This window comes from Chroicocephalus ridibundus, chromosome 23, assembly GCF_963924245.1.
Source record: "Chroicocephalus ridibundus chromosome 23, bChrRid1.1, whole genome shotgun sequence".
In the NCBI taxonomy this organism is placed as follows: domain Eukaryota; kingdom Metazoa; phylum Chordata; class Aves; order Charadriiformes; family Laridae; genus Chroicocephalus; species Chroicocephalus ridibundus.
This window is the reverse complement of record NC_086306.1, coordinates 3,229,955-3,256,233: the sequence shown is the minus strand read 5'-3', so window position 1 is coordinate 3,256,233 and position 26,279 is coordinate 3,229,955. Positions and strand designations below refer to the sequence as shown.

Below are 26,279 nucleotides of genomic sequence, written 5' to 3'. Positions count from 1 at the left end.
AATTTCCCTGGGAATTAGGATGACGTTTTCAAGGGTTTCACCGGCCACAGCTACAGCCAGGGCTCTCTAGGTTCCTCGTGCATCAGCTGGTTTGGAAATCTGTCTTTCCTTCTCCGTGTCTCTTCTCTCCCTTTATAAATCATGGAAAGTAATAATTCAGCACACTTTCCCAAAGAGGATTTACATTCTTGGGTTGACAGGGAGTTGTTCTCTTAGTGTCTGTTTATAAGGAATGTAGCAAAATGGGCTGGATTTCATCTGGGACACGATGTTTTACTGTAAGCAAACCGAATGCACATGGTAAGGATCTGAGGCCCAAACAAACTTTTCAATCTCCTTTCAAAATTTTTTAAGAACTTAACTGTCTAACTTTTTATAGGAGAAATACAAGTTTGATTCCTTTATTGTCCTTGTACCTCACTCCCACTAAAACCCACCGAGATCAGCACTACTGGGAGGAATCTCTGTCCGATCCTCTGCCTGAAATGTTTATTGAAAGGGAGAAGTCACATTTGTATGAACACTTTTTTTTGAGGGGTGGGAGGGGAACCAACCAAGCAAACAGACTCGTAGCTCACATGTCACAAAGTGCACATTCCCCCCAATAATTTATTTGTTCACCTAGCAATATTTCATATACATTCAGTTTTGTTCAAGAAAATGACCAGCATGACTGTTCGGACACGTCGCATGGTTAACAATGGGCCTTTAAAAACAGCACGTAGAAAATTCAATGACACGGGAATATCGTGTCCAGAAGACGCAGTGCCCATCTCAAGACACATCTTTGAAAACCACTGGCAGCCAAACTTGCACAACATGCAGGCAAAATGCTGCAGCAGGCAGAAGAAAAAATAAAACAGTTTTGCAACCGAAGACCGGCAAAGCGAAAAAAGCCCAAACCAGTTTGCATACGATTCCCGCAGTCGTAAGGCCAGTAAGGAGAACTGAGCGCTCAGCGACATTCAGCCAAGGCTTTCTATCAGAAGACAACGATGCTGTGACCATTAGCCGAGTGGAATTGCTTTTGAAGTGGAAACCGGCTGAAATGCTGGCTAGATTTGTGTTTTCTTGCTTCAAGAAACAGTTTTCAAGGACTGAGCTTTTGCAGATCATAGAAGAAATTTGGATCGATGCAAGAAGGTCTTGTTATTCAGTCCGAGACAATGAGTACTGGAAAATCATTTTTGCTTTTCAGTGTTAACGCTTGGACGTTTTTGACTCTGAAAAAGATCTTAATGTTATCGTGATGATGAAGGAGAGGATATTTCTCGGCCTGGGTTTGAGCTCCGTATACCAGACTGTAATCTGCATTAACCAGACCTTTGAATGTGTTGTGGAACTAAAAAAAAACCAACTTTATTTCTTATGTGATTGTTGCTTGCAATACATAGCTCTCCTCTTTGGAAATTCGTTTCCCCTTAGCGCACTCTTGCTGTTTTTCTCCTTCTCTGTCAGTATGAGAAATATGCAGCACGCGCTGTGGAGAAGGCATGACATTTTACTCGAATCCCCAATACAAATGCTTAATCTCCTCCTGGGAAATAAGTGATTCAATTACATTTATCACGCCGGGTGGGAGATCTTTATTTTAATGCACCACAAGCTACCTCCGTAGCGCCTTGGATTTTCATAATACTGTCATATATTAAACAATCTGCTTGGGAATACCTTCAAAAAGTAGTTGATTATGTTTACGGATTAGCTCCCTTTTGCAGGTGGAGAAGGCTTAGTTTACTTATGTGCACTGATGGGAAAAGACAGGATTAGTCTGGCCAGACAGTCTAACCTTCTCCCTGTGAGTCTCATTATAATTAGGCAAGAAACAGAATAAATATCGGACAGATTCATTCATAGAAAGCACTGGTTGGCTCTTGGGCTTCTTGGGAAACAATTTAAAGGCTGATACGGTGAGACTCAAAGGCTCTGGGCAGAAGGGGACTGGAGCAGGGATGAGGAACGCAGAAGCGGGTAGAGAGCAGGTAGACGAAGCTGTCTCGTTACGACGTCTCTCCTGTGAGCTATTAGATACCTTTTCCTTCTGGCAAATGATGACACTGCATGATGCAAGTCCCAAATATGCCTTGAGCTTAGGGCAACATCGTGAAGACGCACCGGCTTTTCTCCTTGGCTCTGTTGTTGGAAGCAATCATCCAGAAATAATTGGTGTCAGGAGCCTGTCCTATGGAGCTGCTTGTCAGCATTGTCTTGCTTATCCAAACATTAAGATGGGAAAGAGGATAAAGGTGTCTCTGAGTAGGATACGGAGTTAATTACCAAGCATGGATTCAACATGGGACAGCTGAAATCTTCCTTGAGCGAATCACTCTGCACCTCAGCAGCTTTATCTTAAAATGGAGCTCCTGATGAAAACCCATTCAAACATGAGCGTCAGTTAACGTGAGGCCAACAGGCATACCTAGAACTAAGCAATTCCCACTTCAGGAAAACAGTAAGAGCTTTTCTAACCAGCTTCAGTCGGTCTACTACACTCCAGTCTGTAACTGTTACCTTTCAGAAAACTGGAAAAGTCAGGCAGGGAAATTTTGCAAGTAAGACTGAAGAAGCTTTGTGAAATCCATTTGCTGACTCTGATGAGTAGAAAGGCAAGAAATACTCCTACCTTAATCTTTCCCCTTTTCAGTGCCATGGATTTTTTAAGACATTAAAGCCCGGCAAAGGAAAACATGCTTTTACACAGTACATAATTTATCCTTGGATTTGGCAGAGCAATATTCCAAAAAAAAAAAAAAAAAAAAAAAGAGGAGACATTTATTTGGATAATGAGCAGATCTTAAGTATTTGGGATTTGAATAATCCTACAGAGTACATGAAGCCTTAAAAACATAAGACAGTAAATCTCAATGAACATTGACAGTGGAAACTGGAATACTGAACTTTCCCTGCCCTGTGAGGAAAAGAGATTGGTGGTCTGCTTAGCCTCAACCGGTGTAAATTAAAAGTCATCTCTACGATGCTGGCAGCTCTCAACCCTTTGCAGCAGAGACTATCTGCTCTGCTTAAGACGGAAATCTTGGCTGTCTCTCTCAACTGAGAAGAGTTAAGGAGGGATGGTGGGATGTCATACCCAAACTTTGAGGTGTCCCTCAAAGGTGTCATTCAGGACACACCAATTGGCAGGTCAGCGTGGTCCACTGGACGTGGCTTTGAGGGGAAAAATCACGGCACTCCGCTGTGTTCTTACTTCCCATCTGACCACCTTCTGCTCTCTGTTCTGAGCTCCTACAGCATTTCACACGATGGAATCCCGACTGTAGAATGATTTCACATGTGATGATAGATGGTAAGCCACTGGGAAATCTCATGTACTGCTAGTGCTTTTTAGGTAGACAGATACATTTAGCCTCTGTGGCTGTAGCTCTTTCACCAGTGTCAAGTTCACTTTAAATAACAGAAAAATATGGGCTGCTTAAATCTGCACTCCCCCTTTTTTCTTTTTCTTTTTTTTTTTTCTTTTTTTTTTCCCCCCTAGAGCTCCTTCTATGGTTTTGAGACTTGTCAGTCCAAACGTCTATCAGGATGACAAGTGCCTATGACCCTGCTTGCAACAAGGGAACAGGGTGGTTTTCATGCAGAAATTCTCCGAGTGAGCCAAACAAATTGTGTGTTTGTTTTTGCTGGCAAACGTGAGAGCAGCAGAGGTGTGGCTGGGACCCGGCTCGCCTGACGCAGAGGTCTCAGTGCTTTTCAGAGTCACTGGACAGAGAGGTCCTTTAGCATCTGTTTGACGACCGGAAAAAAAAGGGCGCAGATGAGACCGGGACTTGATTATTCTAAACCGTGTCTCTTACTGGCAGGAGCGCTGCGACACAAAGGCGACTATCCAGGCACTGCCACCAGCATGCTGACTTATTTATCGTCTTCATTTGTATATTGCAGCTTCAGAATTGCTCTGGAATGAAATGACTAATCCCTTTGTGTCAGCCTTTGTGTAGCTCCACAACAACCCTTTGCCTGACACCGGGAAACCTCAACAAATCTAAAATTGCTGGAGAGGCCCTTTGTAGATCTCCCGGCTCCAAAGGGGAGATGGCACAAATGACCTTATTGGTTCAAGTTATCAAATAAGTATATGGAGAGGGTTGGGCAGCAAGTGTGTGCAGTGAAGATTTTAAATCTTGCTAGTCTCGCTCAATTTAATGGGTGTTTTTCAAGATGTTTCAGAGTTCAGGTTTTCTTCAAATAAACGTCCCACGTATTTGAACCCCGTGAGACTGAAAACCTCGGCCATGAGCCCCACGTGACTTTCTTATGAGATTTCCAGCTTTTCTGCTTCTGGTCTTGGCTTGAAGTACCATGAGAATATTATTTTTTTTCATGGTATTTCAACACTTCTGGTTTCAAATTCTAGACTATATTGAAAAACCCTAAGAAAAGTTTTAAGGGTGGGGTGGACTTCTTATTTAAAATAAAAATGGGATAATGCTACAGATTTGCTGTCTGCGAGCATGTGCTTTTGGAAATAAATAAAGGTTTGGGTCCAGGGATCTGATTTGAATTCTCCTCCACTTTTAACCTGTTTGGGACATTCTGTATCTTTCTTATGCAGCATTCATGTGGGAGAACAAGTAACTATTTGCTTCAGCTAATCAGCTAAACTAGATATTTCGTTTTCTGAGTATAAGAGGTAGCCAGTGCCATTCACTGGCCCACCAAACACAATAAAAGCTTGATGGTCTTCCGAATTCAAGTGTCTTCTCCATGTCTTCAGGAGCTGAGAACTGTTGCCTTCGTTTTTTCCTATCCCTGCACCCTCATTTATTTGAAGGCTGGGAGAAGCAAGTCCTCTGCTTGAGGTGACATGTTAGCAGCTGAAAACATCTACAGGACATACATATCTGAGTCAGCAAGCGCTGCAAGGAAAATTTACCATCGCATACGGGACCCGAAGTCTTCTTGGTTATGACACCAGAAAAAAGGTGCCAACTTTACCTGGTCTTTTACACCTTTCTTGTTCTCTGACACAGCTCCATCAGGCTGGCGTTGTCTGAGTAAATACTGGCGAATCAGCCCAAAGACATGACTCTTGTTTGCACAGATTTTACTTTTGGTCCTGCAAGACTGGCAAGACCTGGGCACTTTGTAATAGATTTCCTGGGTGTGCTGATATTACGCAATAATTTTAATGCATTGAGAAAGGGGCCAAATGTAGGGGGAAAATTATCTGGCTTGTTCTGCCTCTGTGAACTGTCTATGCAAAACCCAATCTTAGGTCCTTCTACTCTCTTCTTTCGCTTTGAGCTCAACGTTTATTTAGAGTGGCAGTGCTTTGATTCGCATCCTGGCCATCTAGTTACACTCTGAGGTTGCTTTCTCCTTCCAGGACTGTGCAAAACAAGAACCCCGTGGATGAGACTTTACTTTTGCAAATTGTCCGATAATGTTCTGTCTGCAAATATGTGTTCACAGGAGGAAAGAAATCTCATTCATGCATAAATAAAAGACGCAGAAGACTGAAATTCTCTTTACACTGGGGACTTAATACTGAATGAGAGATGAATAAACAATGATTCCTCATCAATAATGTCAAGGTGTCCTTTCAAGGCTATATCTTGTAAATGCTAACTTTATCTTAAGCTTTCCCTTTTCAAGCCAGTAGATATTCAGCACAGGAGCTGACATTGAGACATGAGTAAAGGCTTATGTGTTGTTTCAAGAAGCCGCATTCTTACTTGGCAGGCTCAGGAGGAGTTATGTCAAGAGCTGCTTATTTCTAATATTGTACAGAGAATTCCTCCCACTATTTATTCCAGATGCTGAACAGCTCATTTATTTATTTATTTGGATTAGCTATATTAAAATATAACATGCTTCCACATGCTTTTCTCCCAAATTCCCAAAGGATGGCCCTTTCTCATGGGGATGTATGTCCTTAAGTCGTTTAACGTGCTTAACTCCCACTGCTCAGAACCAGGGTAAAGTTCCTGGCTCCAGGGTACCCGGGATCTCACGGAAAGCTTAGAGCGCTTGGTATTGAAGGAGCCAGAAGAGGAATGTGGCATAAGACGGCAGGGAGACAGCAAAATGTCTGCAGCTTTTCCAGTGACTGTGGCACTGATCTGACAAGCAAGCACCTGAGCAAGGAATTACTGAGTCTTTAAGCAGGTCCCTGCTGGACTCAGAGCAAGAAAAACAAATGGATGAGTGAAAGCGATGTCTTTGAGCCTTATCTGATGATGACTTACCGAGCTTCGAATTTGATTAGACCTGCATCGAAGCGCAGAGAGCTTCCAAACAAGCCTAGGATGCATGCACATTTTCATTTGGTTTTGTTTGGAGATTTGGGAGCTTGGTTGTACGAAAAAGAAAAGTTCGGGTTGGTCTCTGGAGCTAGATGGAGTGCAGCCACTGGCATCATATTTCCCTTGGCCACGGAGTTTACCGAAATCCACAACACAAAGGGGAATTTAGAGTGACTCTAAGCAAGGCAAGAGCCAGGATTGTGTTTTTGCCGTGCCTTGCGAGCTGAAGTGACCGCTTTTCCAGACAGGCTGGGGACAAGCAGCCTTGTGGGCACTGCAGAAGACCAAATCCCCACCTGGGGCAGCCCAGGAACGAGGATGCCCAGCTGAAGATGCAAACCCAAAGAGCTGCCTGTTCTCCTCAAGGTGTGCAGGACCTCACCAAGCCAGGACCTGGACACGAACAAAAGAGGCAAAACACAATAGGAAAAACATTCTTGTCCACAGTCCTGTAATGAAAAGTAAGCAGAGATCTGTAAACACTGTCCCAAGACCTGAGCCTCCCAACCTCAGTTCTGGCTGTTGAATCGAGGTTTAGCTTTGGAGCGGGGGGAAGGCAGAATCACAAAATGGGTCTAAATGTGGTGCTGTCTGAAAGTATCCATGCTGAAATCAGTGTGGGGTCTTTGGAGTTTGCTCTTTGTCCTCCATTGCACTTACATCAGAGCACCAGGAACTTTGAAACAGGGGAATACAGTGAAAAATAAAGCCTTTGAACGCCAGGCAAATGACTTGCAGAGGCCAGTCTCTCGGAAGACCGTAGGGTGCTCACCATCCGCTGAAGCCATTCACCGCCTTTAAGGGGTTTCATTCTGGCTACCGACACTCAAAGACATCGCGTCTCAAAGGCTTTCACCCTGTTTTACAGTATGGTATTTGTTTCACCCAGATCCCTTCAACTGTTGTAGCATCTACTTCTACTTCCCAATAAGAGCAACGTCCCACGAGCAGAGCCATGCGTTTGCCAGCCTGTGCTGCTTCCGTCCCTTAGACGTCCTCCCCGTTTTCACTGAGGGAGATGGTGTGTATTTTAATGGTTGGCACTTTGCAGTTTTCATGGACAAGGTTCCGTGAAGTGCCCGCACAGCAGCATTCCTGGAGGAAACCTTTACTTTTCACTTTGGCAGCAGTACAGTCTTTAGAAACGGCATGTTTTGCAGGCATGCTTTGCACCGCGGAGAATATCTTCCATTCGCAGACCCCATCCGACTTGGAAATCTTATAGAAGGTTTCTCCCGAGCCGACGGGGATACGGACCACGCCTTTGCCGCTCTCCATGCTTTGTCTAGTGGGATGGTTGAGGTTGAAACTTGGGGATTGCTTCTTTGCCGCTTGCTTCCTTGGGAGGCACTGTGCTCTCAGGACATTTTGGAACGCTTTCTTAAACTCTTGACTTGAGCACGGATAGATTATGGGGTTGATGCAGCTGTTTAAATATCCAAGCCAAAATGTTATTTTAAAAAGTGTGTCCGGGGGTTTGATTGCAGGAAAGAAAGAACCTAAAATGGAAAATACACAGAGTGTTAAGGCAGAGGCAGTGAGAAATTGCAGGTAACCAAAGAAACTTAAACACTGGAAAAAATAAATAAGATTCTGTTCTTTCTTGGAAAATCTATGACTCAAAGCCCAATACCTGCAGAAAAACATCTTTCAGAAGGTATGGTGTTGTAAAATTACATGCATCTTCTATCAGAGATCAATTCAAGACATCTACTTTATTATACAAGCATTGCATTCCCATTTACAGACAGAGAGACAAGCAAGAGGCCTGGTATCAAGTGATAGAGGAAAATTGCTTCCTCAGGGACTTCTAATTCAAGATTAGTTAGCCAAATAACAGTCATATCCAGGAGGTCATCAGAAGGGGTTTCAAATGGCAAGAAAATCACACCATTTCAGAAGCCAGAGTAAGTAGGATTACTGAGTTGGCTGCATTCCAGCTAAAAGTCTTCCAAATGATAACTACTGAGTGCTCATTTTCCCTTGAAACCTTTAGAAAACCTAACTATCCACATTTTTCTGTCTCATACAATGCATTTAAAATTCAGAGAAGCTAAAGGAAAGGTTCCTTCTTACGTCAATGAGCACTAGAGAGGGTCTCACGGGCAGCCAGGATATATATACTGATATATACTTGCAAGGTTACCTCCCACGGACGACTCAAAGAGCAAGAACTTGGACGGCTCCTTAGTAAGGAAAGTACTATGGGACATTTGATTCTATAGAAGGCAGGACAATATTCAAAAAATTTGAAATCTTCATGAAGCTTATTCAGCATTATCAGTGACAGAGCCCTAAATTGTGCACTCATGAGTCCTCACGGCCTTGGCACAACAGTCAGCTACAAGTGACCATGCAAATTGAAAAGTAAACGGCATTACTTTTTAAAAAATAGATAATGACATATGCTAACATAGGATTTACCTCTGAGTTATCTGCTGATTTAAAATCTCAGGAACATTTCTCCTAATGCCAAACCTTTGGTTTTTGTTTAAGTACAACTCGAGCTCCTTACCAAGTTGTATAAGCAAGTTTTTAACTTTAAGCAATTTGAACAAGGTGTCGGTAAATGCTTAAGAGATTTGCTCACGGAGAGGTGTTATTATAAAGCTCCAGAGCCATATTTAAGACATCAAAGAGTCAACACCGGGGCTTATGGAGAATTGTTTAGAAATTTGTTGCTTTTCTTGAATGAGGCTGGAAAGTGGCCGTTGGAACAAGATCCTGTAATTCTCTTATTTGGTACTTCTCTTTGCTTAGAGATAAAAACTATATTGTCTGAATGTGAATGAACCAGAAAACTAAACTCAGTGTGATGCTGGGGTGGGAGTAATTGATAACAGCTCTTCTAAAACCAGTTTTGCAAAATGAATCTAGAACCAGAGAAAGTGAAAAAATATTTGCCATACACTGTCAAGGGGAAAGGCTGTTTCTTACTTGCCTCCTTTAAAAGAAAAAAAAGAAAAAAAAAGGAAGATGTTCTGTCTTACAAACGTCAGTAATTAGTTTGGGCACAGGAAGAAAAATAGTTTCCCAGAAAACATAATTGGCTTGTTTTGGACTTTATAGTCAAGTTTATAATAAACAGAACTTTTAGCGCTGACACATGCTTGTCTTCCTGCTTGCCCCTGGAAAAATTGTAAGCATGTGCATGTTGAAAGAAATACTGTGGAAGATTTAGGCATCAATACATTTGTCATCCTCTGCAGTTCAACTACGTCTGTGAGCAGCTCCGCAGATTTGCGGGGATCGATCTGTTCGTTGGACCTCCCCTGCCTAAGGAAAAGCTAATAATGCACTTAGAGGGTGTTCTAATTTAGTTCTGAGAGCTGCTGAACTTCGGTTTGAACCTTTTTCTCCCCATCTTCGCCAAACAAAGCTTACAGCAAGCACGGCAAATGCTTTCAAGCAGCAAGAGCCCGAGAGGAATTCTCAGGGTGTTTTTTGCCTGTGTGAGAACGTATCAAAATATTGCCTGAACCAGGGACACAAATAGTGCAGGGTGATTAATGACTTGCTCCTTCTTGCTGAACGCGGCCTCCGCTGCGAAACGCAATGCGAGGTCTTCTTGCCGTGGCACCAGCTCCTCTGGTGGGCCCAGAGGACACGCTGCTGGCGGGGAAGGAGGAGGAGGAGGAGAGCAGCCCTCCAGTTATCCCTGGCCTGGGGGAGGTCCCCTGAGCCCCAGTCCTTCTGCTGTGTGGTGGAGCAGCAGAACACCCAAAGGCAGTGCAGAACATGCGGCAGGAGCTCGCTCCTCCTACCTTGAACCTCTGATTCCAACCCCAGTCACAACCCGGCCACCAAGCCCCAGTCTCGCTGGTGATGGCTCCCGCGTTGCTCCAAGCTAGCCAGGTAGAGCAGTTTCACTATCAGTTTCAATACAACCAGTTTTTAAGACCAAAAACGTTGTGCTAAAGAAAACAAACTCTTTTTTAAAAAAAAAAAAATTCAGCACGAGTGAGCAGGCATATCCATAGCCCAGAATTTTTCTCAGCAAATTAACGCCACTTTCCTTTAGTGAAAAAACAGCTAAATAACATTCTCACAGAACGTTCTGGCTGAAGTCCTTGGGAGATGAAAAATAATGAAAGGCTTCTAAATGCTCAAATCATGCTCAATTTTTTCTTTATTTCCTCATTTAATTGCGGCATATCTACTGCTTTCCCATTTTGCGTTCAGACAAAAGGTGAAACAAATCTCGGTTTAGGAAATCCGCTGTGCGAGGCTGAGTGTAAAAATGGGTAAACAATAACAATTCCTGTTTGCTGCAACTTCTGGCTCACTCTAAATGGAATGCTAGTGCTTTGCCAAAGTCTGTTAAAAATAGAAAATAGCCAGTGTCAGAGTCTGTCTCTTGCTCTTTTTTTGGGGTGGGGATCTGCATGCTAATTTATTAATGTAACCTTTTTTGGTTCATCGGTGTAGAGACTTGTTGCCTTGGAACAACACACAGTGAAAAGAAAGCGAAGTAGTTTTAAAAGCATACAATTTTTGCTATCTGTAGACCCCAGCACATGCTGTCTTTAACTCTTTCTTTCCCGTGGTGGGTACAACCTGGTCTTGAGGACAGTGGCTTTGCTCCGCTGTGCGTTTGGTTGTGCTGGTCAGTGATGGTTCATACAGAATCACAGAATGGTTCGGGCTGGAAGGGACCTTAAAGCCCACCCAGTGCCACCCCCTGCCCTGGGCAGGGACACCTCCCAGCAGCCCAGGTCACTCCAAGCCCCGGCCAACCTGGCCTTGAACGCCTCCAGGGATGGGGCAGCCACAGCTTCTCTGGGCAATGTTTAGACCATGTTTATGTTTAGACCAGCTAAAGCTCTGCTGTGGGCTTCGTTATAACTGTGTATTGTCCTGTGAATGAACCAGGACAAACACCAACAGGAAGAAACCTCGTTAGTAGCATCTGGAAAGGGCTGAGGCTGGAATTGATAGTCAATGGACCCAATAAGTAACAGAGCTAGATGTAAAACCAAGGTAGAAATAATTTGGACCTTTTTCTTACTCATGCTGACAGCTTATTCAACTTCCAGAGCAAGATGAATCAAGATCAGCCTGTCTAAACCCCGAGCCACTGAATTATTGTGCAGGATGCAAAAAAATATTCCACCTCCTGCACCTTCTCTGTCTAATGAGCAAAATCCCGCTGTGTGTTGCAGACTGCTGTGAGGAACTATTGACATTGCTCGCATTTGCTTAGTGCCTCTATAGAAGTGTGGCGTCCTATTCGAAAGGCCACAGAAAGCAATGCCCTTCTGTTGCGGGCACCTGGTTACCTCTGTACTTCAGAAACTTGCCCTAATCTTTTCTCTTGGCTACCTGCCTATCTGGCAAAAGGGGACAAATATCATATTCTCCAAGCCCTTGGGCAACCACGTCCCTCCCCACAGAATACTAAGAATGTATTCTTTTCTTCCAGGCCTTTAATATTCAGTGATGTTGCTGTCATGATTAATACCAGTGGTTGATATATCTGGTAGCAAGCGGGAGTCAAACAGTGCTGCTAATTCTGGTGATAAAGTGTCCAGTGGCCTGAAACATCGAACCGGGCAGTGGCTGGCAGCTCGAGTCGGCTGAGTTCAGACTAGAAATAAAACTTAGGCTTTGTGTTTTGGGTTGGGTTGTTTGTTTTGTGTTTTTTTTTAAAGACAATGACCGTAATTAACCATGAGTTTAAATGTGGTACAGAGAAACCACGTGGAGCTGGGGTGAGCAGTTCAGAGTCCATGCCCAGTCAATCCTTGACCATTTGGCGGCTGTCAGTTAGTGTCAGCTGGGGTTTGGACACTTGTCTACTATCAGCCAGGACTGAGAAAACAGAATTATTATTATAGCACTTAATTCTCCAGAGCAAGCTTTTCCAATTCTCTCACTCCAGGCCAGGTGTAATCAGAGATTAATCAAGTGCTGCCATCCAGGTATCCTCTAATAGAACTGGATAGTGTGCAGTCGCTGAGAAGTGAAAAGTTTTCTTTCTTAAAACTTATTCTCTATCCTATTTACATGCCTTAATGTCTTCCCTGATACACTGGCAGGAATAAAATGGTAAATAGTGGCAAAACTGATTACAGTTTAGAGGCTTCATCTTCCACTGTCTCCCTGCAGTCTGTGCTGGAAGAACAGTAAAGAAAACTTCAACTGATCTTTTACCACCTTTGAATTGTGGATTGACTAAATGATGCTTGAATTCCTGCTCTGTTTTCAAAAGGTTGAGGGCTCTCGAGTGTCGGTAGCACAATTCAATTGCTTGTTGTATGAAAATTAAATAAAATAAAATGTACTATTAGCCTCCTGAGATCCTTTCCCATTAAGCATTTCATCACTCACCCCTGAAAATGTCAGGATTGCATTCCCTTCCCTTGTCGTTTATTTTCCTGTTTGTCAACTCGAAGTTTCTTCAGATCTGAGAGAGAAGTTTTCCGTGTACCTCCTGGTGAGTAAGTGCCAATTCAGTCACAGAGATGTAATTTGTCAGAAGTTGCGGAGCTGCTTGATTATAGGTTGTTTAAGACGCGGTACTGATGTCGTGCTGTCGTTTCACTGATGGACAGCACAGAGGGATTGAGAAGCTACCAGATGACAGGAATTTGTGTTATTTGTTCACTCTGTATCATCTCTGTCAGCACCATGGGAATGAGATTCCACGCATTTTCATGACCCACAGACCCATAGTGGTGTTAAAATCCATCTCCGCTACTAAATCTTGCAGCTCTGTTTAGGTTCACTACATTTTCCCCCCTTTTGTGTTGTATGTTACAGATTCCACTCAGAAGATGACAGCAGTGCCCGTGCACCTTGTGAGCAGAGAAACCAAGCGGTATTTTTTAGCGTTACGTTATCATAGCTTGCAGTGTCCTAGGGAACCAGGAGAAGTACCTACGTAAACCTTGCAGAGAAATCAAACAAAAATCCTGGCACCTCTTGCCTCTGACGAATACGAAATATGCCCCTGGAACCACAGCGAACTGGAGACAGGGATAGTGGGAGGCAAAACTTAAAACTCAGGTCCTGGGATCTGCCCTAAGGGGGTCAAGCCAGAGGGCAGCAGCCATTCCAGAGCAATTGCCCTTAAAACCCAGAGGATGAAGCACGGAGGAGCACTGACGGCCCCACACGGATTAACTCTGTACCAGGGGCAGCCTAGGTCTCTCCGGAGGCAGCCTGCTCTACGAACACTGATAAATGCGTTCCATCTTGTGTTCCCAAGCTCCATGTTAGCACTGAACTTTATTCCATAAAGATGGCATTCTATCCTGCATCTGGGGTCAAGACACAAACCACACTCTGGAAAGTATCTTTATATATATATATGTTCTGCCGTGGACACGCAACAGCTGCGCTCTGTACATATATACTCTCCCAGCACGTCTCATCCTGCTGCTCCCTTACGGAAAGTATTTTCTGTGGGAACAAAACATGGGACCAAAGAACCCTTGAACAGTGGGAAACGCTTCTGGGGTTTGTACAATCAAATTAACACGACAAATGCAGAACAGAGGTTCATAGAGATGAGGAAGGGTAAGAGCCTGCACCTGGCAAGTCTTGCACCTTTACAGCTGTGCCTGTCCCGGGGTCTGGAGTTTTATGGCTGATTCAGGTGGAAAATGAGGGTGACTTTGTGCCTAGATATCCCTGACCCATAATAAACAGATGTAGAAGGAGAAGCGAGAGTTTGTTTCTCTTCACAAGGGGCCGAATCCAGATCTCTGGGGCACCAGGAGGGTGCGGGAGTTTGGACACAGGTGAGGGGTGGGAAGGACAAGCAACGGGAATGGGTCAGTCTGGGAACGGTGCTCTGATTATTTGGATTTTTTCAGGCCTAATTTATGCTCTGTTTCATATTGTACCCACTTACGATGGATGATATTTCTGGCAAAGAGCAAACATCCCAGCAAGCAACTATTTCCAGATTCACTGTGGGCTGTTGCAGATTTAGAAAGCTGATAAAAAACCATGGGAAGGTAAACTGAGGTTTTGTTACCCGTGTAAACCCAAATAATCACATTGTTTTACAAATCAATTTCATTGGCATTGGAATTCCAGCTCCCGTGCCGTTACTGCGGTGGAATGATTCTGGATCTTGTTGCTCACATTTTTAAGATATTTGATATTCGTCCCAAAGCCCTTGCTCTCAGAGACATGGACTTACAACAAAATCTTAGCTTTCCTTTAAAAATTAAAAGAACCCAAGCGGGTGGTTCAGAGAATAGTTCGAGAAGATGAGTCTATCTCAGCCTGTCTCAGGAGTTTGTCATTCTGTGGTTGTTGGTCGTGATTTTGGAATCCTTGGGGTTAGCAATACAGGAATAATTATCTTCAGCAGGAGCTGAGTGTCTCTCCCTTACGTATCCAAATTGCAAACAAATCCTGACATTTGCCGGGTGGGGTGGGAGAATCACTCATCGCCTTTCAATCACTAACAAATCCTAAATTGTGCCGTGACGTTTGAGAGTGAGGGAAAAATTACGTTCTTGGTTCATTTGCTCCAGGGACCTGAAAGTGGTGACTACACAAAGCAGGAACGTTTTGAAGGCAAGGAGAAGCCTTCTCTGACAGGTAGTGCGTGCAGGAGGGCCAGAGATGTGAATCACGAAACAGCACAACTGATTCCACTTTGTCTCTCTCGTTTTCAGCGTAAATGGCTATTAATATCACCAGTTCCTTCCGCTGCTTTGCTGTTCTATGAGTCAGTGGGACACAACGTTTCAGGACTCGGTAACGGTGGAGAAATGTTGGCCACAGGGATGTCAGTGGGATCTTTGCCATTGGCTTCAGTGCAGCTGAGTTATCAGCCTGGACCAACAAAGCCTTTCCAGTCTGTGTTTATGAAAAATACCTTTTGTGATTAACAAAAAAAACCCAACTTGCCAAGGAAATTTCTTGGCTGTTTATCTTCATGGCTTATTTTCTCCCCATTCAGTGGCTTAACAGACACTCACGTTTGTGCTCCCTGACTCACGGACCGTAAACACCTTTCTTCTCCCTGACCTGTGCTCCGGAGAATGAGCTGGAGCTTTGTTTTGGGGCTTTTTCCCCTTAATTTCTTTTTTTTCTTTTTGCCGCTGAGGGAATGCACCGAAGTGCTAGTGTGGGGAACCTAGCGCGAATATTTCTTCCATGGCTGGAGTTCACTGTTTTCTGATATGAAAACTATATTGAGGGTTCGGTTGTCCCAGCTTTTATTCATTTTATTTTATTATATAGTTATCAGCTGAACAACGAAAAGAAAGGGGGTTCAGATCCTCGTTTCTCTGAATACCTGGACAACCCAGCCATGATGATGACGAGGGAGTGTGTGGGCTGTTTGCCTTACTCTCTGCCCTCCAAGTAAAGCAGTAGAAGAGACAGGAGGATCCCATGCTTGTATTTACTGCTATGACACTATCTATCCAATTCTAAAGAAGAAAAGAGGTGATTCATGAAAAGGAGTTAAGCAGTTTACCTTCTGTATGGGGAAATGCCAGGATAGCGATTCCCTGGAAGGCTGGTGCAATTCTACACAGTTCTGCTTCCCAGGAAAACTTTTGATTTCTCTTCCTTGTTTTCCTCATCAGCAAACTTACTCACCCTCCCGTCATGTAAACACCTTCCCTTTAACACTGCCTTCACAGGATAAGACAATACAACCCATTCCTTCAGTATCATCAATCGAAATTGTCTCGATTCTACAGGAAATTGGTGACTTTCTGTCCAGCCCCCACAGTGAAGCTGTTCCCGAGGGATCCCAGCTCGCTGCTGCATCTTACACCCTGGCAGTTCCCATTATACCTCTGCGTAAACTATGGGGGACGGATGAATCACAAGCGCTGCGTTTTTGTGCCCCAAAAAGACCCTAAACCCCATGTTTAAATTGCTCTCAGTATCTCACACTGATGGATCCTGTATGTTACTTGGATTTTGCTCATTAAAACACTGCAGTCGGCAGGAGTCTGTAGGTAGGGAATAGAGTGAATTGCAGTGTATAACCTCCAGGACAGTAGCAGGTATTTGAACTCCTGCTGTGATAAGACATGGGTGAAGCAGAGACCCCGGCTTTGCTTCCCTGAGCCATCCCTGTCATATTCTGGTTCACGTTGACAAAGGAACATGGTCCAAAGCCCCGTTACTTTGACAGTAAGTGGGCAGGATGCAGGACGGCTTATCCAGAAACGTGGGAGTTGATCTGAACATGTTCTGGCAGAAGAACACGTTGAATCAAGACTCAGATGGTCTTGAAAAGAGCAAGAGCACAAGAAGGACATGGACCTGTTGGAGTGGGTCCAGAGGAGGCCACGAAGATGATCTGAGGGCTGGAGCCCCTCTGCTGTGAAGACAGGCTGAGAGAGTTGGGGTGGTTCAGCCTGGAGAAGAGAAGGCTCCGGGGAGACCTTATAGTGGCCTTCCAGTACCTGAAGCTGGGGAGGGGCTGTTGGCAAGGACATGTAGCCATAGGACGAAGAGGCAATGGTTTAAACTAGAGCAGGGCAGGTTTAGATGAGCCATTGGGAAGAAGTTCTTTCCACTGAGGGTGGTGAGACACTGGCCCAGGTTGCCCAGAGAGGGGGTGGAGGCCCCAGCCCTGGAGACATTCAAGGCCAGGTTGGATGAGGCTCTGAGCGACCTGATCTAGTTGTGGATGTCCCTGCTGACTGCAGGGGGTTAGACTAGATGGCCTTTGGAGGTCCCTTCCAACCCAACCCAACACATTCTAAGATTCTAAGCTACATCTGCTATGTTTTTCACTGGTACCAAAAATCAGATGGGTCCTTGAAGCACAGCCTTTTGGGAAATACTGTACCCCAACACACACAAAAAGTGCTTTGTGTTGTCTCAGCATTGCAACATAGAGGAGGACAAGTGGCATGATTAAGGTAAATTCTGTATCTGATAACATACAAAGAACTGCAGCTTTTCTGTCATGTCCAGCCACCTTTGACTTCCAAAAATAAGTTTCCCATTTACAGCTGAGTGGACTGGCTATGAACTCAAGCCTCTGGCGCCTAAGCAAGGTGCCGTAGTTAAATCAGCCACCTTACTAAAACATGTAACAAGTGATCATATACATAACAAACGCAAACCTCACGGGAAAACACAGGCATGCGTGCACCGACCTCCAGACATTGGTGCGTGCTCCTACTCCTCACCTTCTGACCTCCTGAGATATTGCATCAACGGCAGAGCTAGAAAAATTCATTTTATTTTTCTGGTTTACCTCTAGCGAAAGTAAGGAGTCATTCTCTCTGACTCCATTTAAAACAACAGCCACAAAATAGTAATTAGAAACCAGCTGCAGACAGGCACGTAGACAGGATTAGAGGATTCCCTTGACAGTGTTTGTGTCAGCTCACAAGACTAATTTACTACTCTACTACAAATATAAATACCCTCCAGCATATCCTCTTTTCTGCTCTCTTCATCATGAGAATGATTGACAAACGCTAAAAGCTTTCCTCTCCCTTGCCTGGTTTAGTAGTCTGGGTTGTTTTTTCCCCTGTGACATCCTGGCTCAGACTTTCCCTTTTTGCTTCTTTCTGCTTCTGAACTCAACATCTGGGACCAGATAGGTTTAAGCTAGCTTGCCACAGAAAGTGGACAACTAAGCCCTGTGAGTTTGTTTGCTTCTAAGGGTTTGTTAAGATGAGCCATCAATCCCAACTTGGGACCATTTTTGTAATATCCCAGCCCCTTTTCTTTTTTCCATCAGTTCTGTGCATGTTTCACCTCAAAACAATCTGCAATCATTGTCATCTGTGTTGTTGAAAATGCACCTTTTGCAAGATTCCCAGAGCAACCCATAAGCGTCTTCCAGCTACAGGAAAAGGTCTGCTCTGTCAGCTGACACCACTTTGGTGCGATGTTGAGCATGAGGTTACATCACTATGGGCAAGCACTGAATTTCTGGACTCTTCTAGCTCTTGAGTATTTCTTTCTATATTTGTCCGTAGCCCTTTCTAGCAATTGCAAGGAGAAAAGAAAAAACAGAAATGGAAGAAAACATGCTGTTATTGTGGAATGCCAAAGTCCAACAAGCCTTAATTGGCCAGATGAGCCTCATCTGTGGCCTCTACCTACAGACCCTCTGCCCATTGGCCTTGGAGCTGCATATAAGGTCAGGCTCTTTTCTTTAACCCTCTTTGAGTGATGTAAGTAAGCTCAGGCTTGTTCTTTCCTGGCTCTGTTTTGTTGGTGTGTGTTTGTTGGGTGATTACTGGACCGTCAGCTGAACCTGTTATGGATGCCACCTCTGCCTTCTTCTGCTCAGGTATGGTGAGTACACGCTTTTGGGGAGGGCACAGGTCCTACCTGCCCTGTTGTCACCCTCTGCTCCTGGGTTGTTCTCCCTCATGGAGCAGCCCTGCTCTTGCTGCTCCTTTACATTCAGGATCCTCTAGGAGCCTGTTCTCAGGTTTCCAGTTCAGCTTCAAGTCATCCCTATTTCCTGTTGCCTAAGAGAATATGGTTTCTCCAATAAGCAATTTTGCTTACTTTAGGGCACTTGGTTTCCCCCAAGATCTTAAAGAAATTTGGCAACATGTCAAACAAGATCTTAAAGAACTCTGGGAAGAGAAGTATGGTTTCAATTTATAGCTTATAGGAAAATAGAAACTTGGTGGTAAGAATGCTTTGGCTAATGTAGAATACAAAAATGCAGCTCTATCACCTGCTAGTCCTCCTAGCTTCAGTAAAGCAGTGTATTCTCGTTCGTGTAAGGAATGCATGGGCTGTAATCCTCGGCTTGCACTCCTCCTAGCTATTCAAATGGAGCGCTTCAGAGCAGTCACGTTTTGAGAAAGGAGCCAAGCATGGCGTAACCAAAGTGTAAGGTCAGCTCTAAAAGGTTTTTAAAGCTATTCTCGCTATGTAAATTAACACGAGGGCATGTTAGATGGGGAAGCTCAAGTCACTCATAAGTGGCTAGCGGTTGCGAATATGGTGATTAAGTGCTGCAGAAGAGAAATAAGAAATTAAGAAAATGATGCAACAGGTGTAGAAGATGATATGTGAGAGCAATAGCCCTAAAGTGGGCAGGGAGACAGCTACCTCCTCTGAAGGGCTGAATAATAGACTACCTATGGGGCAGGATGCTCTCGCAGTCTGCTTGGAGCAAACATCAGCCTGTACTAATCAAGTGGCAGTCAGTGAAATTATTTAGAGCTCCGAACCAGGCAAGGAATCTATTCAGAAGACAAACGTTTCCTTCTGTTGAATATATCCCTTGTATACTTATAGAAAGGCGGATGCTTAGTGTCGGATGAGGAAAGTTTGATGGACATATCTGAAAATCTTCTGCTTGGGAAGCAATTGCAGAGAGCTGTAGGTGTACGTGGACATCAGTCTTTCTTCACAACCTATTACTAGGGCAAAAGTTGGACGTGATTGCTCTTAGGCAATGACACTTAAAGGAAGAGTCTGTGCAGAATTCCCCCAATAAAGTTAATTTAGCAATGGGTTTACAGTTCTTTTTGTGTAATACCAGTTCAAAGGAAGGTCTGCAGACTAAAAAGCACTTTACACTGTCAGGGTTTCACTGCTGTGGAGCAGAGATGGAATTTGAGCTCACTAAGAGCAGGTGTTGTATAGAGGCCAATGGACATAGTCGAAGGACCTCACAGCTCCTGCTGGCTCTGTTTGAACTCCTGTTTAGGTGCTGATTGCTGCCTCTTACCCCGCATTTCAGTTGGTCTAAGCCTTCCCCAGACTATCATGGAAAAGGACCTCTCATTGCACTAGGAAAGCTGTGTGTCTACAGGGGAACCGAGATTTAATTAGGGGAACACAAACACTGCAGATCTAGTTGGACAGCACTTGAGCTGTGACTTGGAAGGTTTTGTTAAACAATATGTGAAGATATATTGAGTTTGAAGAAGCTTTTACAGGAAATCTTTGAGACTAGAAGTGGATCCACTGGTCACCTCTAGAGAGGGAGAAAAGGAAGCCTGACTTCTTCCAGGGGAAATTAGCTGTTTCGGCACTCTTATTTCTACAGAAGTGTTGTGAAGGGTGGGTTTGCACTCCAGCATGCAGAGAAAGAACAAATTGTAGCCTCAGTTCTTTTCATGCCACAGGATGATTCCTTGGCTTATTCCACACACCTCAAAGCCAAATGAGAGGAAGGTGTTGGTCCGAAAGCTTTTGCACAGACCCTTTGCCTGGCATGAAACTCCGTCCATCTAAGAAGTTAAGAAAGACATTACTTGCACAGATTGCAACTGGCAGCTTTACATGCTGATTTCAATTAAGATATTGTCTTGTGGCAGGGACACTCAAGTTATTTTTCCAGTTATTTTCAGAAGCACCTGCTGATACGGATACCATGCCTTTATTCCCCTCTTCCCCTCTTGATATCCTTCTATCGCTCTCGCCCTTTCCTGTACCTGCACTTCAAAAGTTTCTACCCCCATTCGTTAACCACTTTAACGAGCCTGGTGTTTCTTGTTTTAAAGTGGTTCTTGGTTGGTCGAGTTGATGTCAATAGATGGGGGGGATCTCGAAGATGCTGCAGATCACAGTAAAATAACCTGGTGTTTTGGGAACTTCTGCTGTATAGAGTGGTAAGCACCTGTCAGTTGTCTGAAGTGGTTTGTGTAGCACAGTTTAAGAATGTCTGTCTCATGGACAACCTTCACTGAGGGTGGCCTGCTTTTGAAAGGCTCTGACTTCTGCAAATGCCTGAAATGACATGCAGCAGCCGATGGGACCGTTGAGAGGTCTGTCCTGTGGCCACAAAGCTGCAGAGCTGGTCTTCTGCACAACAAAGCTGTTGTTGCCCAGCCAGCTGTGTTGTGGCCTCCCCAACTGCCAGTGGTTTTGGCAAGGGACTATTCTGCGTATCTGAAAAGTCTGACCGCTGTCACTCATCTGCTGCGTGGTCCTGGCCAAATCACTTCTCCTCCCTCTGCCTGCTTTCACCTGTCTGCACTGTAGGTCTGGAAAAGGTTACCATCTTTTCGAAAGGGTTCTGCGTGGGATAGGTGTCGAGCGCCATATGCAGTCGCCTCTGGGCGAGTCTCTGGCACAGTCTCAGGCTGGTGGGACAGTCTGCCTCAGACGCGTTTCCTTGGTATTTTTGAAGACGTGTTATTTTGTGCATTTTTGTCTGTATAATAGTGTTTTTTGTCTTTAAACAAAAGTAGCAAATAGGTTTTGAAAGACTTATTATATGCTTTAAAAATAACATAGTAACCCCACAAAGATAGCAAAGCTAACCTCAAGAAAGTTTCCTTATAAGGGATCAAAGTAAGATGCAAAGCCAGTCTTGAATCCATAAAATTTCTTAAATCCAAAGCAAATTAATTGACAACAGCTCTGTATGGGCAACCATGTTTACACATGAAAAGAAGTGTGTTTAATGTGTTCTTGCAAACCCTTTTTGGGTATGTTTCAGACATCTTGGCAACCAGCATTCCAAGGTGCTGACACCCCGGACAGCATGAGCCAGGTCTTTCAGGGCTCTTCCCCATGAAACATCTACATCTCGTACTCCAGCACTTCCCGGTAGTGACCAACAGAAAAGACTCTCTAGTTTTGGCTTGTTCACATGGCAACGTTAGCGCCAAGTTTTCGTGAAACAACCTGGTAATCTTAGTAAATCCCATAGAGGTTAATTGAAAACGAACAGCTTTTTATAAGCTTTATAAAAAAAAAAAACCATTAAAAAGAAAATCCTCAAATCTTCCTTCTCATGTTTAGGTAAGGCTGGTTTTTCTTTTCCTTAATTGCACACATTGTTCTGTTACTAGCTGGAACTTCCACACAATCTTACTTTATTTTTCCTGTACAGCATAAGCCCTTTCCATAAGAAAAGCTACCGAAATTGAGCAACTCACAGATTTAAGGTTCAAAAACTAATATTTAGTACAGCTGCTGAAAAGCAAACTTCAGTGTGGTGTGCCACATACGTTGCACTCAGATATAGGTGTGGGATTAGTATTCTGCTTTTAAATCCTGAAATCACATCAAAGGTGACGGAGCAAGGTTTAATTAAAATTCTAATTACTACTTTATATTTCAGTGATAGTAAAGCAGAACAAATCCCCGACTTTCCTCCCCTGCAGAATTACAACTGGGGAATAAATGTTCATGTTCAGCATGATGGTCGAAGCCGGTGTTTGGCCAGTGGGCTCAGTGGGTTTCCACAATAGATGCAAGCCAGAGAAGTATAAAATCAGTTTGAAGGATCCTCACTGCTGTCTTCTGACTGGTCATATGATAAATTAAGAATTACATTAATTTCATCTGGAGTATGATATCTCATAGTTTGAATTTCCTGATAGGAAGCTGATTTTTCTTCCTTACAGTGGGAAGCGTTAGGTGCTGAGCACTCCAGGAGGTCTGGCCCCAAGGCTGTGAACAGTTACTTTGACCCTGAATGCATTTATAGCTTGACCTTTTACGTATTTATTTACACATCACCTGAAGAACTGGTTGCAAACTTAGATATAAACCCACACCCCTTTAAAGATATTGTTCCTGTGGCAGAGCTGGTCGGAAGTAACGGTCCTGGTTCTGAAAGAGTATTTTTTCTGTACGGAAAAAGAATGCTAAATCCTTTCCATTATTTTCAGAATTTTATGCTTCTCTTTGGACCAGAGATGGTTTGTTTCATTTGAGACTCTCATTTTTTACATTCACTGCTTTCTGACGGTGAATGTTTTGGTTTTTGACAGCTTTCCAATAGAAAATTATTCCCTCAGAGATTTTCTGATCAACATTATTGGACACAGGCACAAACACAGCCCTCCCTCCAGGGAAGGTGCTGTAAAAGGGAGAGGGTTTTGCTTTACTTACCGAGAGGCATTACTACAAAAAATGGAAGCCAGCACAGAACGAAGCATCCCACAACTATTCCCAGGGTCTTGGCAGCTTTCTTTTCCCTGGAGAACTTGAGGAGACGCACTGAGAAATGATGCTTGCTCTTGGGGTTGGATGCTGAGCCGCTCGCTTCAGGAGCGTTTTTGCGATGGATCCGTAGGGTCACTTCTTCGGAACGAGATCTCTCGGTCTTCAGACCAGAGGTCAGACCTTTGTTTTCCCTTTTGGCCACTACATAGACTCGGCAATACATCACCAAGATAATAGTCAGGGGGAGGTAGAAGGAGCCTAGAGCGGAGAACAACACGTAGCCAGGCTCCTCAGTGATTTGGCAGATGGTCTCATCTTCTGGTGCTGGTTCCTTCCAGCCAAAAAGAGGTCCAATGGATATCACCAGAGACAATGCCCACACGCACAGTAGTGCCAGGAGACCTCTCTTCTCTGTCACGATGCTTGGGTATCTCAGTGGGTAACTCACCCCGATGTATCTGTCTATCGAGATGATGCAGAGGCTCATAATGGAAGCAGTGCAGCAAAGGACATCAACAGCTGCCCAGATGTTGCAGAAGATTCTCCCAAAGACCCAGTAGCCCAAAATCTCCATAGTGGCTGAGAAGGGCAGGACAGTGGAAGTCAAGAGGAGGTCAGCTACAGCCAGGTTAATTATATAGTAGTGGGTAACACTCTGAAGATGTCTGTGGCAGGCTACGGAGAGGATAACCAGAATGTTACCCAAAACCCCAAAAACTATCAGTCCCCCTAGAATAACACCTAGTAAAATGGCCTTTGAAATGTTCACAGGCCCCACAGAGTGGGTGCAGTTAGAGCAGTCGGAGGAGTTTCCAGGAAGGAAAGCCATGGTGAGGGTCTGATACTGTTCATGTGAGGCTGTTGTACTTCACTCCCTTTTCAGGTAGAAAGAGTGATGAGATCAATTCTCAGAAGGTCTTATAGGCCACATTTGCCTGGCTTTGCTGGGGAAAAGAGTTTTTAAGAACATCTTAGAAGTGCAGCACCAGGAACAATGAGAAGGATCCAGAAACATATTAGAAAATCTACCTTTCTCCCCAAGTTTTTACCAGTATAGCACAGTTAATAGCTGCTATTTTCAAGCCAAATTTAACTCCTTTTGCATTTTTCTTGGGGTGCAGAAGTGAGGCTACACAAAGCAGAGGCTATTGGTCCTACTTTCCGGGAATACATGCTGAGAAATTTTGGAATTGCCGGTTAGAACCATTTCGGCCTTTTGGGGAAGATTCAATATTTAGGTAACATAAGTATTCCGATTTTAGGTTTCCCCCAAGAGGAAATCACTGATGCTTTTAATTACGTTGTGTTAGTCCTGATTCTGCCTTACAACTGGCTTAGAAACCTGACAAAGTGGAGGCTGCTGCCGTGTCTGCTCAACAGTGTCATTTGAGATATTTGCCACTACCCATCTTCAGGGTCTGAAGCATCAATCACAGCTTCTCCATGCTGTGGAGCTGTTGTCACTTGAGCTCCTGGACTGCAAATTAAAGTTCATCTACAGCGGCTTCTGGCTTGCTCTGAAGGGGAAAGTGAAGTTTGCTGTGTCAACGATGTACGCTGTTGTGCTCTTTGCAGATCGTCACCCCCCTGAAGGAGACAAAGACACAAACAATGTGATTCCAAAAGCAACGTTCACTTACTGCTGCGGTTCCCATATAAGAATAGAGCAGGAGGCTATTTTAGGGAGCCTTCCTCAGGCTGGCTCCGGTCAGTGGAACCAACCTTTTTTCAGCCCAGTATTGTTTCACAGCAACTAAGAGACCAACGTGGATTTTGTTGCCTGAATTTTTCTGACCACGTTCTCAGCAGCGGTTGGTTCGCCTTTAGGGATAACAATCAATCCTAATTATCGCTTCACCCGCAGAGACCAGTTCTAGGAGAGACAGAAACCTGTGGGACACAATTCAGGACTACAAACTGTGAAGTAGATTTGTAAGTCCAGAATTTAGTCTAAGAGTTATGAAGTGAGTCCTTTACCCACTGAGCTGCTCGTTAGCCCAACTAAACTGCCCATTTTAGAAATCTATAGGAAAAAGCAATTCCTGCCAAGCAGATGATGTTGCAAGGAACAAGTTTCCTACTGAGTGACAAAATGTTTCAGAGTATCTGGAAGCCAAGCTCAGCCTTAGCTGACTAAATATGGAGAAAAGGTACATCAGATGGGAAAGTGAGGATAAGCCTGGGAACTGAGACCCAGGGGGCATGGAGGGGAAAGCTACAAGTGTGGGCTGGAAAGCCTTTCACAGCACCTAGATGTGGATATCGTGTTCCCACCCAAAATATTGATCAGACGTGAAAAACCACCACTAAGACTACTCCTGTTAAATCCGAGATAAGGTAAGACTCTGTAAGCGTCCTAAATTGGGTCTCAGATGAGTCCCTCGGATCACACTTTACGCAAACACTGAGCAGCAACAACTGTCACAGACCTGAATCTCAAAACCGAATTTTCCTGTAGGCAAAGGCATTAAAAACCCTGAACCCCTGAAATTCCCAGTTGTGACAAGCAGAGGGGAGGGGAGATGAAAAGGTATTGCACTGTGGGAATTTGCCTTCCGTGCACCAAAATGGAATTCAATCTTTGTATTTTCTTTCCTACAAGAGGGAACTAGTTGAGGTATAATTCCAAGAAAGAAAAGGACAGTTTTCACAAAGCACATCAATGAAAAGTGTCTGTAGCGTCAAGCACCTCTAACCATCCTGACTGTGGTCATTATAGGGTTGATGGTGGACTAGAAAATTAAGAAATGATCAGACTTGAGTTATTTTTTTTTAAAGCACATGAAGCAAAACTTCCCAGTAAGTCAAGGAGGCGCAGCAGAAAGGACTGACAGATATTCATGCTCAAACCCAACCAGATAACGCTCAACCTGGGGAGAGAGAAGGTTTTGGGGAGAGCATACCCTGGACCCTTGTGCCTGCCCCGACCCACACTCACCTCGTCGGTCTCTAGAAGGCAGCACAGCTCCTCTGAGCATCCGGAAAGGAGATTCACAGCACAACACAGCAGGCTCCTCTCTTCATGCCCGGGTGGGACTCTGTGCCTGAAAATCCATTGCTTTTTTCCCTTTATTTCCCCACTGGTAGTTTGAGGGCTGCCGGCTGCGCTGATTCCCTGTGTCCCAAGGCTTGCGAGGGGCTTGGCTCCAGCATCCCTGGAGGGATCCCTCCCCAGTTGCAGTGCTCAGCTCC

The 26,279-nt window shown here is 44.3% G+C and overlaps 1 protein-coding gene across 2 annotated transcripts; it reads right to left on the bottom strand.

The window, feature by feature from the left end:
* Positions 1 to 549: 549 nt before the first annotated feature.
* Positions 550 to 26,279, bottom strand: ADRA1A (adrenoceptor alpha 1A). 2 transcript variants are annotated; one of them, XR_010074016.1, is made up of 4 exons: positions 26,026 to 26,279; positions 23,034 to 24,674; positions 6,207 to 7,762; positions 550 to 2,363 (listed from the first exon to the last, which is right to left on the bottom strand). XR_010074016.1 is itself a non-coding variant. In XM_063358772.1 (3 exons), the coding sequence occupies exons 2-3, from the start codon at positions 23,914 to 23,916 to the stop codon at positions 7,251 to 7,253; spliced, it is 1,395 nt and encodes a 464-aa protein (XP_063214842.1). In that variant the 5' UTR covers positions 23,917 to 24,674; positions 26,026 to 26,279; the 3' UTR covers positions 550 to 7,250. The 2 variants fall into 2 exon arrangements, 1 of the variants encoding a protein (XP_063214842.1); XM_063358772.1 differs by having other exon boundaries at positions 550 to 7,762.